Here is a 15,852-nt window from a genome sequence, read left to right on the forward strand (position 1 = left end):
GCATGGGGCATTTTTCACAGCTCCTCCGATTTGAGTACGGGTGCATATACGGGGGGGAGCCACTACTGGGGGGGTCGGTCGTGTGCCTCGAATCGAGTGGTGGGGGCAGCTGCTGCCTTGTCTCTGCTTCGTTTTTCAATAAAACTTCATGGCCCTATTACATATGTACTCCGTACACACTCGCACACTCTCGCACACACACACACACACAATTAACACGCACACACACCCGAATCTGATTTCGAGGAGCGTTTCAGCACGGTTTCTTCCTTTTATTTTTTCCTATTTTATCCTGCTTTTCCTCGGCCTGGGTTGTCTCTGGGTTTTCTCAACTTTTTCCAACTATACTGCCTTCTAGGTTTTTATTTTCTCTGCATGCCTTTTCTGCGACGAGCGCCCAGCAATGTGCCACCGAACGAGAGCCTGAACTGAAACTGAAACTGACTCGGATTCGGATTCGGATAGGATATATTTTTGTTGAATGAGTAGCCCCACTCGGTGCCTATTTCCGGCGCCTGCGTACAAACCGGCGAGTGATTTTTGGTTTCCGTTGTGAACGGATTACGATAACGCTCGATATGATCTAACGCCAAAGATAGGTGGCGCCACCAATCGATAACTTTGTAACGTTTATTTTAAATTATTTCTTGATTTTAAAAACCTAAATTACACAGTTTTTATAGATAAAATTTAATTTAAATTATAAATAATATATAACATATGTTATGAAGAACGTTAGTCTAAAAGTATCTACAAGTAATTTATTATGCAAATTTATTTCTCTAAATTAGCACCCGCAAGGACATTTCTTATTTTTCATAACAAACAGCCCCGACAACAGACAAGTAATTGCAATCACCTAATTCCTGGAGCCATCCCTTAAATGTCACAGTCATTAGTCCGTATACGGACGCCTCCGAATTCCGGCCCAGACTTTGCAGCTACTATCTCAGCGAGCCACCGAACTAACCGATCCAATTGGGTGTGACCAGCAGGGCGTCTAACTAACCATATGCATGTTGTCCTTTGTTGGGGGAGGACACGACTCCGGGTCCTGGGTCCTATCGCTGCCCCAGCTACTTTCGGTATGCCAAGCGAATGGGACTTTATCCAGAGGCACGCGGCACCGCCGCACCCAGTTTCTTGGATTCGAGTCGAGTTTGTTGTCATTCAAAGCCACAATGGACTAAGGGCTGTCCAGGAGCGGATTAAGGACTAAATTGGTCCAAATCCATAAATATTCTATTAGGAGTCTCAGATGTATAAATTCCCATAAAATACACTTTATTTCTATTCAAAAATATTAAAAAATGTATTTTGAATTTCTAAAATCCTTCCAAACTGAACTTGATGGCAAATCCTGTCCTGAAAACACTAAAATATGTATCATTACATTTTCACTTTCCAGCCGTGTCCTGGGCAGGGGGAGGACTCCTTTGTTTGTTATTTTACAAGTTTGCCATTTTGTCCGCCACATGGCTACACCCCCGTATTACATTTTTTTTTTTTTTTGGAGGGAGTGTGTGGGGCCACGCCTCCCTCACCAACTAATTTGCGAGCCACGGACCAGCCAGGAGGTGAGCCAGGCCAGCTAGCAGTTGAAACTGGATTGGCAAGGTGGCCACACGTACCACGGGAGCAACTCCGCAGGATCCGCAGGAAAAAAATATGGACGACGATACGGACATCTTCGACATCGACCCGAAGGAAGTGTGGCTGGAAAAGGAGGCCATTGCCGGATTCCGTGTATGGCACATCATCGCCACCGTGTTGGGCATTCTAATGGGAATAAGTGAGTGGCTGGGGAGTAGGGACCAGGGACTACAGAATAATATAACCTAACCCGGTTATGGTTCTAACCAACAGCGGTTATGGTCTGTTGCTGCATGCGATTCCGGATTCCACGCACCAAGCAGGAGATCGAGGCGGACTACCAGCGCAAGCAGATCACCAAGAAGTTCCGCGAGAAGCTCCAGCAGATCAAGAACTCCGAAATGGACGACATGGACCTGCAGAAGGGTAAGGGGAGGAATAGAATTATTAACCCACTGTACATACGCATACACACCGTGTAGAAGTTTTGTGTACCAACTGTCCCAGTTTCGCTGTCACCCTAATGCGAGCCAAGCCCTTTTCCTGTCTGGGAGCTCCTCCTCCTCCAGCCCCCATCCCACCCACACAAGCCACCCACGCATTTGTATATAAAAAAAAAAAAAAATGATAAACGACTCCTCCAGCTGGCTACTCTTGTTGCACGCTAGTTAATGCCACACTGAGGAAAAAGAGTAGGGATAACAAGGGATACTCCATTAGAAGTAATCATTTCTCACTGTTTCTATCCATCCTGCCCGCCACTTCTCTGTCACAGCACTTGCTTATATCAAATTGGAGCAGTACGATGATCCCTAAGGGCCATCACTTTCGCAAGAACACTGCCACTGTAAGTAGCACTCTCCACAACTATCAGACCTAAAAGTTAGTCCTGGCTATGCTCCTGATTATCCTTATCCTTCATCCTTTCAGTTTGCGCCCACATCCAGAACGAGTATCTGAATCTGCAGGCCAGCATGGAGAGCATGAACGAGAAGCAGAATGTTAAGTTTAAGATCTAAGTGCCTATAGTATTGTGCCGTAGTTTAAGGACCTGCTAATAAAATAAATTAATAAATTATACACACAAACGAATAAGATTAGTTTTTATATTGCAATTTGATTCAATCGTTTTTATTAATTCCGTTTTTGGGATTGCTTGATGTATCAAAGGTTGGCTTTTAAGTTTTAATTTCGACTTTTACGTTTTTTTAAATGCGTTTTCTACACATATAGGCTAAGTCTGGGGATCGGGATTGCAACTATATATAACAAGTTGGTTCCATTTCGCTTTGACATGGTAGGTAGGGGCTTATTATAATTCTCATGTTTCACTTAAGTTTAATATTAATTGGTTTCCAATGGTTATGCTGCTGGGACTCTGACTTGGTTAGTGACTTTAACAAATTGGCGGAGACACGGATTTGGACGCTGACTGGACAACAACACACACAATTATTCAATTATTAACGCGTAACTATTAATTCTTTTGTTCATTATGATGCTGAGCTTACATTTTAGCCTTAATTTTCTGTTTTGGAATACTTTCTTTCTTGTTAATATTATTATTATTTGTTGATCTAGTTTATAATTGTTGTCGGATTTTCATTGCTTGGCCAAATTGATGTTCGGATTTCGCATTTTAATACATTTTTTGTTTATTTTTGTTTTGTTTTTTAAATTTATATAAAAGCAACTAAGTATACTGAACACATCATTCAATGCGTTTGAATGTTCTCCCCCTGTAAGATAAAATATAATTAGCAAATCATATTTTATAATTATTTAAACTATCTCCACTTACGTTATAGTTTTCTTCTCCGTATTTTTGGGCTCTGGCCTGGCACGGTTTAGAACCTTCAGGAAGTCCGAGGTTTTTGCACGCATGCGCGAATGAATATAAGCCTTTGAACACTACAAAGAGATATTTACTTAGTTATTTTAATTAATTTAGAACCCAAATACTACCAACCTTGATGTGGTAGTGCAAATAATCTCGGAACATGTGTATTAGGTTGATGGTATTGTCCCTTGTTTCTTTGTTGGTGTGTCGTGGGAAGAGCACTGCAACAAAGTGGAATTATAATTAATAATCATAAATAAGAGACTTATAATTAAGCACTTTAAGAGCTAAGTATTGTACACGAACACAAGTCATCTGCTATAATATGATTATTATTCAGGATGCCGTCCGTCTTTGGGATTACTCTTGGAGCACTTGAGACATAAATCATAGGAGTTCTCGAAGCATGCCACTTTTACTCCCCAAAAACTGGATCTAAGGGTACTTTGTAGACAAACACAAGTCGTCTGGGGCAATATTTGCGATTGCCCAGGATGCCGTTTGTCTAGCATTACTTTCGGAGCATTGTAGGCACAAGAAAGACTCGTAACTTTAACATGTAACATGTTAACATGTACCCTATCTCCCCAAACCCACCAAATGTGACATAGCCAATATTGTCGCCCACTCTGGCATCCGTATTGGCCAATTCCAGTGGCGGTTCCCGATGCGAGAAGAGCACCTGCGGCGCCGTATGCGAGGCGCGGCGACCTTCCCTCAATTCCTGCATGAATACTTTGCCGATAATGACATCGTCCTCGTCGCGGAAAATGGTGCTGAAGACGACGGTGACACGATCGGGCTTCGCCTCCACATACCTGAAGATAATCAGATTATAAGCTATTTTTTCTCATAAAATCTGATTCAGATTTCTTACAAAGTCTCATCGTTGCGATAGTTAATTACGGCCCGCTTTTGGCCCTCTTCGCCCTGCTCCTGAAAGTCGAAATACTTCTCAAAGACGCTGGCAAAGCAGTTTCGCTTCAGCAGACCGATTCTCTTGGCAATTTGCTCCCAGTCTTCTGGTATTTCTTCCAGATTGATAAGTACAGACACATTGTAGCCTGCAGAAGGTAAAGAGTAATTAACTTTTTATAAAGTATAGCGGCTGTGGGGAGCACACCTTCTTCCGTGTCAGTCAGCAGACTACCATATTCACGCTTCAGCAACTCGTCGGCTCCGTGCTCTTGCAGCTGTTTGTAGAACTTCAGCGATATGCTGATCTATAAATGGAAGAGGTAGGTATTAGAGAGACTTACCAGAAAGTCAATATTTTTAAATACTTACTCGCACTTTCGTTTTATCGCCATTCACGTTGGAAATGTGATAGAGCACCCCGTCAAAGTCTGCTATTCTTATGTCTATCGACTCCGGCTTCAGTCTGCAAAGAGAATAGGATCGGTTATTAGTCATTTTTGTCCATTGCTGTCATATCTTATCGCAAAAGCCCGTAATAACATGATTAGCTCAACGAATTCAACATATACTACGCATATAAACAAGGGTCTTTAGTTATTTCTACCATTTTTTGAATAAATTTCATTGTTTGCAAACAAGTTTTTGTTCAAAAATGATTCGAAGCTAGTTTGCCGGATATGCTTTTGGGAGAAACTCACACACATCATAGGGAAGTGATCTAAAATATGCCATAAAATAGCTCCCTCACTCTGATAATGACAAGAGTTGTAGTCGAACACAAGTCATCTGATATAATATGGGGATTATTCAGGATGCCGTTCGTCTAGAAACTTAATCTGGGAGTTTTTGAGACACAGATGAGAGGATAATGCGCAAATATGCCACTTTGACTCCAGAATTGTATTTTTTTTAATCATTTATTAGAGTTCTGTACGCAGACACAAGTCATCTGACATAATATGAATAATTATTCAGGATGCCGTCCGTATTTGGTTTAGTTTTGGAGTTTTTGAGACACAGATCGAAAGGGGACTCCAAAATGTGCCACTTTGACTCCAGGACATACTTTTAGGGATAATGTACTCAAACACAAGTCGTCTATTGTAATATGATTCATTACAGAGGATGTGCCGTTCGAGTTGGGGGCTGTTCTAGGAGCGTTGTAGACACGAGGAAGATTGTAAGGACTTCAACATGTAAACTTTGTCTCCACAAAGAGATCTTAAAAGGGGTAGAATGTAGACGAACACAAGTCATCTGATATAATAGGATACATTATTCAGGATGCCGTCCGTCTCACTAGTTTGTTTTGGAGTATTTGAGACACAAATCGGATAAGAGTTCCCATAAATGCCACTTTGACTCCAGGATACAGGATATACCTTAAGGATAATGTATTCAAACACAAGTCGTCTATTGTAATATAATTCATTGCAAAGGATGTGCCGTTCGTACTTATTTTTAATCTTGGAGCGTTGTAGACACGGAGAAGATTCTAAAGACTTCAACATGTAAACTTTGTCTCCCTTGGGGAGGATCTCTAGAGTATCGGATGTCGGCGAACACAAGTCATCTGATATAATACAAGGAACTATTCAGGATGCCGTTCGTCTCACTAGTTTTTCTGGGAGTTTTTGAGACACAAATCAGAAGGGTATTCCGAAAAGTGCCACTTTGACTCCAGGACATGCCATTGGAACTGTTGTACTCAAACACAAGTCGTCTACTGAAATATAATTCATTACAGAGGATGTGCCGTTCGAGTTGGAGGCTGTTCTAGGAGCGTTGTAGACACGAGGAAGATTCTATGGACTTCAACATGTAAACTTTGTCTCCAGAATGTGGTCTGAAAGGAGTAGGATGTACACGAACACAAGTCATCTGATATAGTACGATGATCTATTCAGGATGCCGTTCGTCTTGGTTGTTATTGGAGTATTTGAGACACAGATCGGATAAGAGTTCCCAAAAATGCCACTTTGACTCCAGGATGTTCTAGGAATTTCTTGAAACTTGTACGCAGACACAAGTCATCTGAAATAATATGAATAATTATTCAGGATGCCGTCCGTATTTAGGTTAGTTTTGGAGTTTTTGAGACACAGATCGGAGGGGTGTTCCGAGAAGTGCCACTTTGACTCCAGGACATGATACCTTACCACTTTGACACCTTAGGGATATTGTATTCAAACTCAAGTCGTCTATTGTAATATGATTCATTACAAAGGATGTGCCGTTCGTACTTATTTTTAATCTTGGAGCTTTGTAGACACGAAGGAGATTCTTAAGACTTCAACATGTAAACTTTGTCTCCCTTGAGGAGGATCTTTAGAGTCCTGGATGTAGTCGAACACAAGTCATCTGATATAATATGAGGAACTATTCAGGATGCCGTTCGTCTTGTGGCTTTTCTTTAGGAGTTTTTGAGACAGAATCGCTACAAGTTTGCAGATTCTGCCACTTTGACTCCAGATATCACAGCCTAAATATATATATTTTTAATTTTAAGATAATAAGACTGAAGTGGTGTTTAGGGGAGCCCTAGTTCCAAGTCACTGCAGGCCAGAAGATCGAGATTTGAGCAACTCCCTGGCTTGGGGGTGATCCGCTTGGCTCTCCAGCGCTAGGCGATGAGTCAATTACGTGTATGATGCACCAATGATGCGATAAACGAGCTGCGATAATAAATTAACAAACGCCGGACGGGGGGTGGGGGGGCGAGCGAGAGAGAGAGGCCGCCGACGACGAGGGCTCCACACCCGAAATTTATCCCCACAAACAAAGAGAGAGGGAGCCAGAGAGAGCGGGAGAGAGAGAGTGGCAGGCTAAGCTGATAAGGAAATCGACGACCTGTGATAACGGTGGGGAATGCAGGCAAACTAGATAAAGCAAAATGGTGGAGCTAACGGGTCACATTTACGGTACTTAAGTTCGAGGGCTAAGAGAGAGGGGGAAGGAGTACTTACCCGGCTTTAGCGTTGCGGTACTTGACCAGGAGCGTCTCCTCAATAATCCTGTTATTGATTTCCAGCAGGATCATGGTGCTCTGATATAATTATGGTTTTGAAAAAAACCAAAAAACCGATGACAAATTTTATGACGTTGCCGTTGACTTCTTCCACCGCTCCCTGCGCTCTTTCTGAGCTAACTGTTTCTTCTGGCTGGCTGGCTGACTGGCTGGCAGTGGCGACGTGCGGGAGCGAGATGGGGAGCTGCTCCAACTCACCAACACTGGCGCATCGCTGGGGGCCCCTCTGTGTGCGTTTTAATGAATCAACAACAAATATGGGCGGTGATGTCGGCTTTTTTGGTCGTCCGTCACACGCACACACACATTCTTCTCCTCACACTAGCGAATTCCAACACTCGCATGCACTCGACCACCGCAGGTTCCGGACAAGCTAAAAATTCAGTTTTCCCCTGTTATCCGCTTCTCCCCCGATGATTTAGCAATGCCTCGTATCACTCTCTTGCCGGGGACGCCGCAAAAAATAGGTCTCGGGCCGCAAATCTTATTAAATTATAACAAAAACGTGGGTGGAAAAGTGAGGCTGGATATCGATATCGATAGAATGCGGCAGAGGCAACTCTGGCAACGGCATGGCTACCTTTAATAAGGAGTGCTACCAGATCTGGCTCAGTCAGCTGTTGGGCCTATCGGTATTTTTTGTTATCGAAGAAAATAATAACAATTGATAAACAAATCGTTTACCGGCTTTAAGGCTTCAAAAAAAAAAAACCAATAAACAATGGACCGGCATCGAAGAGAAAGCTCTCCCTATAGGGAAAGGCGCAGGACATCAAGGAGCTCCGCTTTGACTTATAAGAAGCTCCAGGCAATGCCGACCAATCTGCGAAAGAAAGCCGTAAGACAAGCAAGGAACAACAACGAGAAGATCCTGGGCAAGCGGAAGAATTCTGGGCGCCGTAGAAGCGTGCCCTCAGCCCGCCGAGTTCGCAATGACTTTGACCAATCCGAACACAATGCCATGCTGGCCAGCACTTCCCGGGAACTGAGACACATCCTCGAGAACTTCAGCACTCTCTCGGACATTCCGCACGACATCACTTCAACGGAGCTTCTGGGGGAGGTAAGTTTGGAAAGAATCAGGGGGCTTATGAGTTGGAACTTCCCAGGCTGATTATCCATTTGCAATTGAAGTGCTAATCTAGATTGACACAACTAGACCAATTCCACGACAATGCCAATATAGGTTACTGCACTTGACGTCATTTGTTTGAAATCCAATCTAACCCAATCCAATCCAATTGAATCGGCCTATGGAATCAACCAGAACCGGCTGCAATTAGCACCTTGAGATGGCTCGTTCTGGCGATTCTTTCGTCACTGGCCACTGACCTACTGCCGATCATCTAGGGGTGCTAATTGACAGACATCTCCGCTACCGTTAAGCGCTCCCAATGCACACAACTTTTATTATATTTATCAATTTCGTAATTCTAGATAGCCATCGCCGAGGGACAGGCCACAACGATCCACGTACAGCGGGACGGACTCAGCACTCTTACAGTGGTGGTATGCATCCACTCTCCTCCCAGTAACTGCACCTGTTTTCAATCACCCACCATGACCCCGGCAATTAAGCAATTGATAAGACAGGAATTTCAATCCACAAAGAGTCGAAAGGGCCATCCAGCTCTCTTCTCCACATAGTCAGGCTGCTCTGAAATCAATAGTCAGTCAATGTACATAGAGCGTTAGGAGAAAGTAGGTCAGGCAGCCAACCTATGTGCGCTTTTTCGTCTTGCCACTTTTTCCACTCCGAATTAAGGCTCCGCCAAAGGAGCATGCACTGAGACACCGACAGCACAGCGTTGCATGCCAAGTAGCTGTAATTTTTTGGCTTGATGACCAACGACCATCGCGACCAAAGGACACCGCTTAACGCCAGGACAAGACTCTGTTTCTGGGATATAAGATGTGGTGGTCGCGCAAGGACATCGATCAATCCCGCCAAAACGACACACTGTTTACAAATTGCAGGCAAAACCTGAAATTAAAATACTATTTCCTTTAGAATTAAGAAACCTACCCATTTCATAGCAGGTCCCCAGAAAAAAACAGTTCGCGGACCTGAGAAAAGATTCAAAATTATGAATGAATACCGCTGGATCATTCTTACCAGTAGCTGATAGCCACATGGGCCTCATCATGCCCGGAACCAGTCTGTCGGCGTGCCGAATAATGTCGCCATAGATGCGAAAGAAAGGTCTCATAACTCGAATTTCGACAAAGGAATACTTTCATTAATTTTGAATATTTTTCCAAGGTCAACCCTGATCTGCCTAAATTGGAATTAATGTTGGCAGGATAATTAGTATATAGATTGAGTTTGTTTAGTGTAAGTTACTCTGCTCTCTAATCTTTTTTCATATTTTGATTTGCAGCTCCACCAGCCAGAGCCGACGATCGCTCATTTGAAGAGGGCTATTGCCAATATCTCTCTGGCCCAGCACAGGCGCAAGCATCGGGAGCGGCACGAAGAGCGTCTTAGGCGTCGTGGAATTACCGAAGACGCCAAGCATGAGGAACATGTTTCCACCAGCTCCACTGGCGAGTTAGTTCACTCCGCTCGGCGCAACGGGCACGATCACCGCGCGTTCGTATCGTGGCGATTTCTATGGCGCTGTTTCTGCCTGTTCAACGTGGACAAGTCTCAGCCGATTGACGATCGAGGATCCAAGGGCAGGACCACCCTTCGAGAGCTGGGCATTGAGAACGCGACCACTCTTAAGTTTGCCCATCGCGTCAAGTATTTCGGGCGCCAGCGGCAGAGTTAATGCCATAAAATAAATGAGCAGTGACCGAAATTCGGGCCGGATTCGGGGCCAGTGCATTATGGATCAACTGGTTTGGCTTTCGCTTTGCATTTCGCTCCTGATCACTCTCTCCGCCGGCTTGCCGTTCGAGGATGGCAACAACAATAATGTCAAGATCACCCGCCAAAGCCTGGAGCTGACCCAGACGATCAACATCCAACGGCAGGAGTTCATGCAGCGGGAATGCGAGCTCCTCGGCCAGCATCATCAGACGGTGAACGATCTCACCGACCTGCAAATGGACCACATGATCGTGGACAAGGAGCACAAGTTGCTCTACTGCTACGTGCCAAAGGTAGTAATCCAGCATGGCGTATTTTATGAAAAACTCAGTGAAGCTCAGTAAATTAAATAACCAGACAGTCGGGTCACTTTTACATATTCAGCACAAAGTTTAGATTAAAGTTGGCCTTTCGAGACGGGTCTTAATTATACGTTGCAACTGCAACTGAGTGGTGATCAGTGATCACCAGTAATCTGTTCTAGGTAGTCGTTAAGGTGTAATTAACTAGCCACACAGTTAATCTGTATTATTAGTATTCTAATTCCTCAATTAAAATCAATACTGTTTGACTGTTTGTGTTATTGTGATAACGGAAATCGAACTTGTAGAACGACAAATCAAACCGCAAATCTTATTGTTCAACAGCCACTTCAGGTCCATAACTATCAGAAAATCAAATCTTCTTAAAAGCTGCCTCGGTGTTGGCCGGTTACCATGTGCTGTCCCAACAAACATAAGTCAAAAATCGGCATCTGTGTCATCCTAATGTTCTGAGATACTTTGTTTATAGAAACTCGTTTTGGCCGCTCTTCTGCCCTGCGTTGGCAGCACATGCTGAGCTTATGTAGTGGATCGTGCCGCCGTTTGAGGCAACAACATGAATTTGTTTACCTAACCAGCACTTTGAGAAAATAACAAATTGAGTACCAGGTCGTATACCAGACAGGTGCTCAATGAAATGCAGTCCTCAATAGTGCGACTTATGAGTTTAGATTTATAGAGTGGCTTCCAGGGCGAGGGAATTTGATAGCTAAGCCCGCACTTCTGGGCTTATCGGGGCAGACACTCTGTGCACATGTCAGCGTTATATACCCTTATATATATTGCTGATTTCAGGCGATTTAAGCGCTCCATTATGTGGCGCGACTCCTAGCGACCCATCCACTTTTAATTAATGCGCAAATTTGTTATTCCAAAGTTGATGGCCAAATTCTTCAATCTGGATTTTAATGGCACTTGGGGTCTAATGTTTCTCTCCCTTGGACATTTCTTGATAAGCTTCATTTAAATATAGAATTTAATGGCATGGAGATTACTTTCTGGGCCCCGAGAGGGTCGCTCTCGAACGTCATTTCAATTAATTGGATTAGGAAATTAAACTCTGGAGGAAATCAGGCAGAGGAAGCGGGCCTTACAGGCTTTTCCTTATCAGCCAATAAGTTATTGGAGACCATCAAACCAAAAACTATGAGATTAGATTACCAGGTGCCGGTTCCCCATGTGTTTGAAGGTGTGCTGGGTGAAGTGGGCTTCCAAAATAGCTTGGTGTTTCATGTTGCCGTCGACCTTTGAACCCATTTCCAATTGGGAATTTGTATAGATTTAGATTGCCAATCATTCTAAGTACTAGTATCTGTCTTGTGAAAACTTTTAGTTAATTATAAAGTTCAGCTCCCACTCCCATTATCATAATTCGAATGGAGGACTCTACTAGCGAGGTACTCCACGGCCTTGGAGGGGCGTGTGCCTGGTGAACATGCCACCCGAGTGGCTCGTCACCCATTATCTTGCCATTTCTTCAATGACTACTATGGGACATGGGAGTAACTGGTTTCGATTTCACCGCCCATTAGAAGGGGGGATTGCTGGAGCAGTTCCATTCTCGCTAGTCCCTCATCAAGATCACGCTATAGTCCGGCATTTTCTCAACTCGTTCTTCCATGAAGTCGTAAATGGTATATGTTTACCCTTGGCCAATAGCCCCGGGAGCACTGCCGCCCCTCCTACTCTGCCTCCTAAGTGGGGGGCTCGCCACTATGGGTTGGAATTTTATGCCTCCATCGCGTGTTGCTTTAATGGTCATCATGAAATTGCGTTACGTTTTGTTAACTTTTAATATTGCTTACGCATTCAAATACTTTTGAAATAATATCTCGAAAATCTTTACCTAAAGAGGTGCTAAAGCGGACTACCTTTGATCCTAAGTCTTGCCCAAAAATAAATAAACAGTATGACTAATTAGATCCGCCCACATCCTTAAAACTGATTGAAAGACTGGTGTTTTCTTTTAAAACAACAGTCTGTCATTTCACTCCAAACCAAAAAATTCGACATCTGCCAACCTTGTGGCTTTGGGGTTTTGTATATTTATGTGTTTTTCGTCACTTTCCTACCTACCTAATTCATTCCAAAATGTTTGCTTTTGTAATGTGAAATGTTTTTGCATTGTTTAATTACGCTCGGCACATTGCCCGTCCGTCCAACTCTATGTATTCACGTATCTGTATCTATGAATATATATGCCTTCAGATACATACGTTTGTTGTTTCTAGGTTTTCTTAGTTAACTTCAACGACTTGACCTCCGTTGAGGAGGAAAATCAGGGGTAGATTTTAAGGCGAAATTTATAATTTACTGCAGTGGCCAATTAAGACTAAAGTGATTCAACTCATCGCACTCTCGAAAGAGATTTCATTTCACGATTAAAACTCGCCGAGTCGCAAAAAAAAGTGTAATGAAAAACTCATTTTAATGGGGGGTCACTTGTCTCATGTGGTACTTGACCAAGATATCAGAGAGCTTATGTTTCAGACCCGACTCGGGTTTCTTCAGCGAACCTCCAACCGGTCTTTTTTCGTCTTTCATTCGAGCTTAACCCGATACTGGACTAAATTTGGAAAGAAATTTCACATCGAAAACATTTTTAGATTGATTTTATTAAATTTAAGGAACTTACAATCCCACCTACTTTCTGTTAATCAAAAAATCACAACGAAAGGCGTCAATGATAAGAAATAGTTTTCAAATGAGTGTGCAGGATGACACCTGCGTAGAACTTCGTCAGAAAATTATCTAACCATAAAGGGCTGATACGTCTTGTCGCTCGGTGGTTTTCGGCTTTTAAGGCCTCATGCCAGTTCCCCAAAAAAAATTATGAATCACACAAAAACCTCATAATTCATTGGTTTCTTGAGCAAATTTAAACATTCCTCACTACTTAGAATATTAAGCAAATTTTTGTGTATAAGTTTTGGTGCAGATGGGCGGGGAATGAATGTACATTCGCTTAAGGTATTCGGCTCCAGAATCGGATGGGTATCGGCAAAGATATGGCCTTCTCTTGGGGCCATATTGTCCCTCCAGCTCCCTTCTGCTGGATTTTGAAGGGGATACATCAGAAAATTTGACAAAAAATCAAAAAAATATAGCGTTTCTAGATTTTGATGCAGATCGACGGAGAATCGATCCACAAATCGTTTAAGGTATACCGCTTAAGAATCGGATGTGAATCGGTAAAGATATAGCCTAATCTTGGGGCCATACTGTCCCTCCAGCTCCCTCATGCTGGATTTCGAAGGGGACCCATCAGAAAATTTGACAAAAAATCTAAAAAATATTGCGTTTCTAGATTTTGATGCAGATCGGCGGAGAATCGATCCACAATTCGTTTAAGGTATTTCTCTCAAGAATCGGATGGGTATCGGCAAAGATATGGCCTTCTCTTGGGGCCATACTGTCCCTCCAGCTCCCTCATGCTGGATTTCGAAGGGGACCCATCAGAAAATTTGACAAAAAATCTAAAATATATTTCGTTTCTAGATTTTGACGCAGATCAACGGAGAATCGATCCACAATTCGTTTAAGGTATTCCGCTCAAGAATCGGATGGGTATCGGCAAAGATATGGCCTTCCCTTGGGGCCATACTGTCCCTCCAGCTCCCTCCTGCTGGATTTCGAAGGGGACCCATCAGAAAATTTGACAAAAAATCTAAAAAATATTTCGTTTCTAGATTTTGATCCAGATCGACGGAGAATCGATCTACAAATCGTTTAAGGTATTCCGCTCAAAAATAGGATGTGAATCGGCAAAGATATAGCCTATTCTTGGGGCCATATTGCCCCTCCAGCTCCCTCCTGCTAGATTTCGAAGGAAAATTGACAAAAAATATAAAAAATATTTCGTTTCTAGATTTTGATGCAGATCGGCGGAGAATCTATCCACAAATCATTTAAGGTATTCCGATCGACAATCGGATATGAATAACCCATTTTATATACTTCTAAAGCTGGCACATGTGCAAAAAAATATTCTATATATTCGTATAGTATTCTATTATGTTTATGTTTTTAAATTATCAAAATAAAAAATTATCATATATTTAATATTTTGTTTACAAATCTGCGTTTTCCAGGTTGCGTGCACGAATTGGAAGAGGGTTCTGATGATGCTCATGGGCAAGTGGAACAATGGGACGGATCCGCTGGCAATTCCGGGTTCCCTGGCCCACTCCGAGGGCATGTTCACCAAGTTCTACGATCTAACCGAAGCAGAGCAGCAACAGGTCCTGAGCGAGGACTACACCCGCTTCATCCTGGTGCGGCATCCCTTCGAGCGATTGCTCTCCGCCTATAGGAACAAGCTAGAAGGCGACTCCCCCAGCGCCCGATACTTCCAGACCCGTGTGGGTCGCCAGATTGTGAAGGAGCTGCGACCAGGCGCGAGCAATGCCTCGCTAGAGAACGGCGATGATGTGACCTTTGGAGAGTTCATCCAGTACCTGCTGACGCCGGAGCTGAGCCGGGCCAATCAGTCGGACTACAACGAGCACTGGGAGGTGATAACGAAGCTCTGCAATCCCTGCGTGGTTAACTACAACGTCGTGGGTGAGTCGGAATCATGGAGGCATGGTTTTTGTATCAAAAGTAAAATATTTTTTAATCCAACAGGAAAATACGACACCTTACTGGACGATTCCGCGCTGGCATTATACCTGGCCAGAGCCCGCAACCTGATATTCCCCACTGGCCACAAGCCATCCAGCACGAAAGCCAATCTCCGGACCTACTTCGATCCTTTGCCCATCGGATCCATCCGCCGGCTGTACGAGATCTACGAGGATGACTTCCGTCTCTTCGGCTACGGCTTGGACGATGTTCTAGGCTTCGAGTTCGGATGAGTCTTCCCAGTTCCGCAATATCTATCTATATATTTCCAAGTCAACACCATAGCGCTTTCCAATTGAAAAGATTGTGATTTGTTAAACTTAGTTTACCTTAATGCGAATATTGAAGTACTTATGTTAACCGCCACTGGCTAGTTAGGCTAGCAGCAAGGAATTAGTTAGGATCTAGAGAAACTCAGTAAGCCCTACTCACTATGACACTGTGAAATTGCCATGACAGATCACAAGATGTCATTCAAATCGTACTCGTTTAAGTAAATCAAAATGCATACTTTTAAGCTTTAAATAGAATATTATTCCAAGTTATTGTAGCTGTTTGATGAAAGATTTCCGAATTACAATACACTCTACTTTAATTTAAAATTTCTCTCCGAAATATTTGAATTAAATCCCAATCAATTCCCATCAATAAAACAATGAATATTGATCAGCCTTGGAGTGCCATTCCACTTGCTAAGTATTCCTTGTTCGAG

General features: G+C 43.2%; 5 protein-coding genes across 7 annotated transcripts; 3 read left to right on the forward strand and 2 right to left on the reverse strand.

Annotated features, from left to right (window-relative positions):
• Nucleotides 1-1,548: 1,548 nt before the first annotated feature.
• LOC6497594 (transmembrane inner ear expressed protein) lies at nucleotides 1,549-2,685 on the forward strand. 2 transcript variants are annotated; one of them, XM_001961708.4, is made up of 4 exons: nucleotides 1,549-1,792; nucleotides 1,867-2,019; nucleotides 2,369-2,440; nucleotides 2,524-2,685. In XM_001961708.4, the coding sequence occupies exons 1-3, from the start codon at nucleotides 1,669-1,671 to the stop codon at nucleotides 2,407-2,409; spliced, it is 318 nt and encodes a 105-aa protein (XP_001961744.2). In that variant the 5' UTR covers nucleotides 1,549-1,668; the 3' UTR covers nucleotides 2,410-2,440; nucleotides 2,524-2,685. The 2 variants fall into 2 exon arrangements, with proteins under 2 accessions (XP_001961744.2, XP_032307785.1); XM_032451894.2 differs by lacking the exon at nucleotides 2,369-2,440.
• A 5-nt stretch (nucleotides 2,686-2,690) lies between these two features.
• Nucleotides 2,691-7,954, reverse strand: LOC6497931 (actin-related protein 2/3 complex subunit 2). Its single transcript, XM_001961707.4, has 8 exons — nucleotides 7,318-7,954; nucleotides 4,721-4,814; nucleotides 4,557-4,656; nucleotides 4,311-4,497; nucleotides 4,031-4,251; nucleotides 3,563-3,654; nucleotides 3,395-3,504; nucleotides 2,691-3,332 (listed from the first exon to the last, which is right to left on the reverse strand). The coding sequence occupies exons 1-8, from the start codon at nucleotides 7,389-7,391 to the stop codon at nucleotides 3,305-3,307; spliced, it is 906 nt and encodes a 301-aa protein (XP_001961743.1). The 5' UTR covers nucleotides 7,392-7,954; the 3' UTR covers nucleotides 2,691-3,304.
• A 36-nt stretch (nucleotides 7,955-7,990) lies between these two features.
• Nucleotides 7,991-10,153, forward strand: LOC6497595. Its single transcript, XM_001961705.4, has 3 exons — nucleotides 7,991-8,442; nucleotides 8,817-8,888; nucleotides 9,761-10,153. The coding sequence occupies exons 1-3, from the start codon at nucleotides 8,101-8,103 to the stop codon at nucleotides 10,151-10,153; spliced, it is 807 nt and encodes a 268-aa protein (XP_001961741.2). The 5' UTR covers nucleotides 7,991-8,100.
• LOC6497930 (mitochondrial pyruvate carrier 2) lies at nucleotides 8,756-9,696 on the reverse strand. Of its 2 annotated transcripts, none has more exons than XM_032451893.2 (4): nucleotides 9,496-9,696; nucleotides 9,406-9,446; nucleotides 9,099-9,339; nucleotides 8,756-9,031 (listed from the first exon to the last, which is right to left on the reverse strand). In XM_032451893.2, the coding sequence occupies exons 1-4, from the start codon at nucleotides 9,587-9,589 to the stop codon at nucleotides 9,027-9,029; spliced, it is 381 nt and encodes a 126-aa protein (XP_032307784.1). In that variant the 5' UTR covers nucleotides 9,590-9,696; the 3' UTR covers nucleotides 8,756-9,026. The 2 variants fall into 2 exon arrangements, with proteins under 2 accessions (XP_032307784.1, XP_001961742.2); XM_001961706.3 differs by having other exon boundaries at nucleotides 8,756-9,036; nucleotides 9,496-9,689.
• Nucleotides 9,940-15,836, forward strand: LOC6497596 (carbohydrate sulfotransferase 13). The gene is made up of 3 exons (XM_001961704.4): nucleotides 9,940-10,487; nucleotides 14,609-15,080; nucleotides 15,144-15,836. The coding sequence occupies exons 1-3, from the start codon at nucleotides 10,167-10,169 to the stop codon at nucleotides 15,371-15,373; spliced, it is 1,023 nt and encodes a 340-aa protein (XP_001961740.2). The 5' UTR covers nucleotides 9,940-10,166; the 3' UTR covers nucleotides 15,374-15,836.
• The last annotated feature ends 16 nt before the right edge of the window (nucleotides 15,837-15,852 follow it).

This window comes from Drosophila ananassae, chromosome 3R, assembly GCF_017639315.1.
Source record: "Drosophila ananassae strain 14024-0371.13 chromosome 3R, ASM1763931v2, whole genome shotgun sequence".
Taxonomy (NCBI): Eukaryota; Metazoa; Arthropoda; class Insecta; order Diptera; family Drosophilidae; genus Drosophila; species Drosophila ananassae.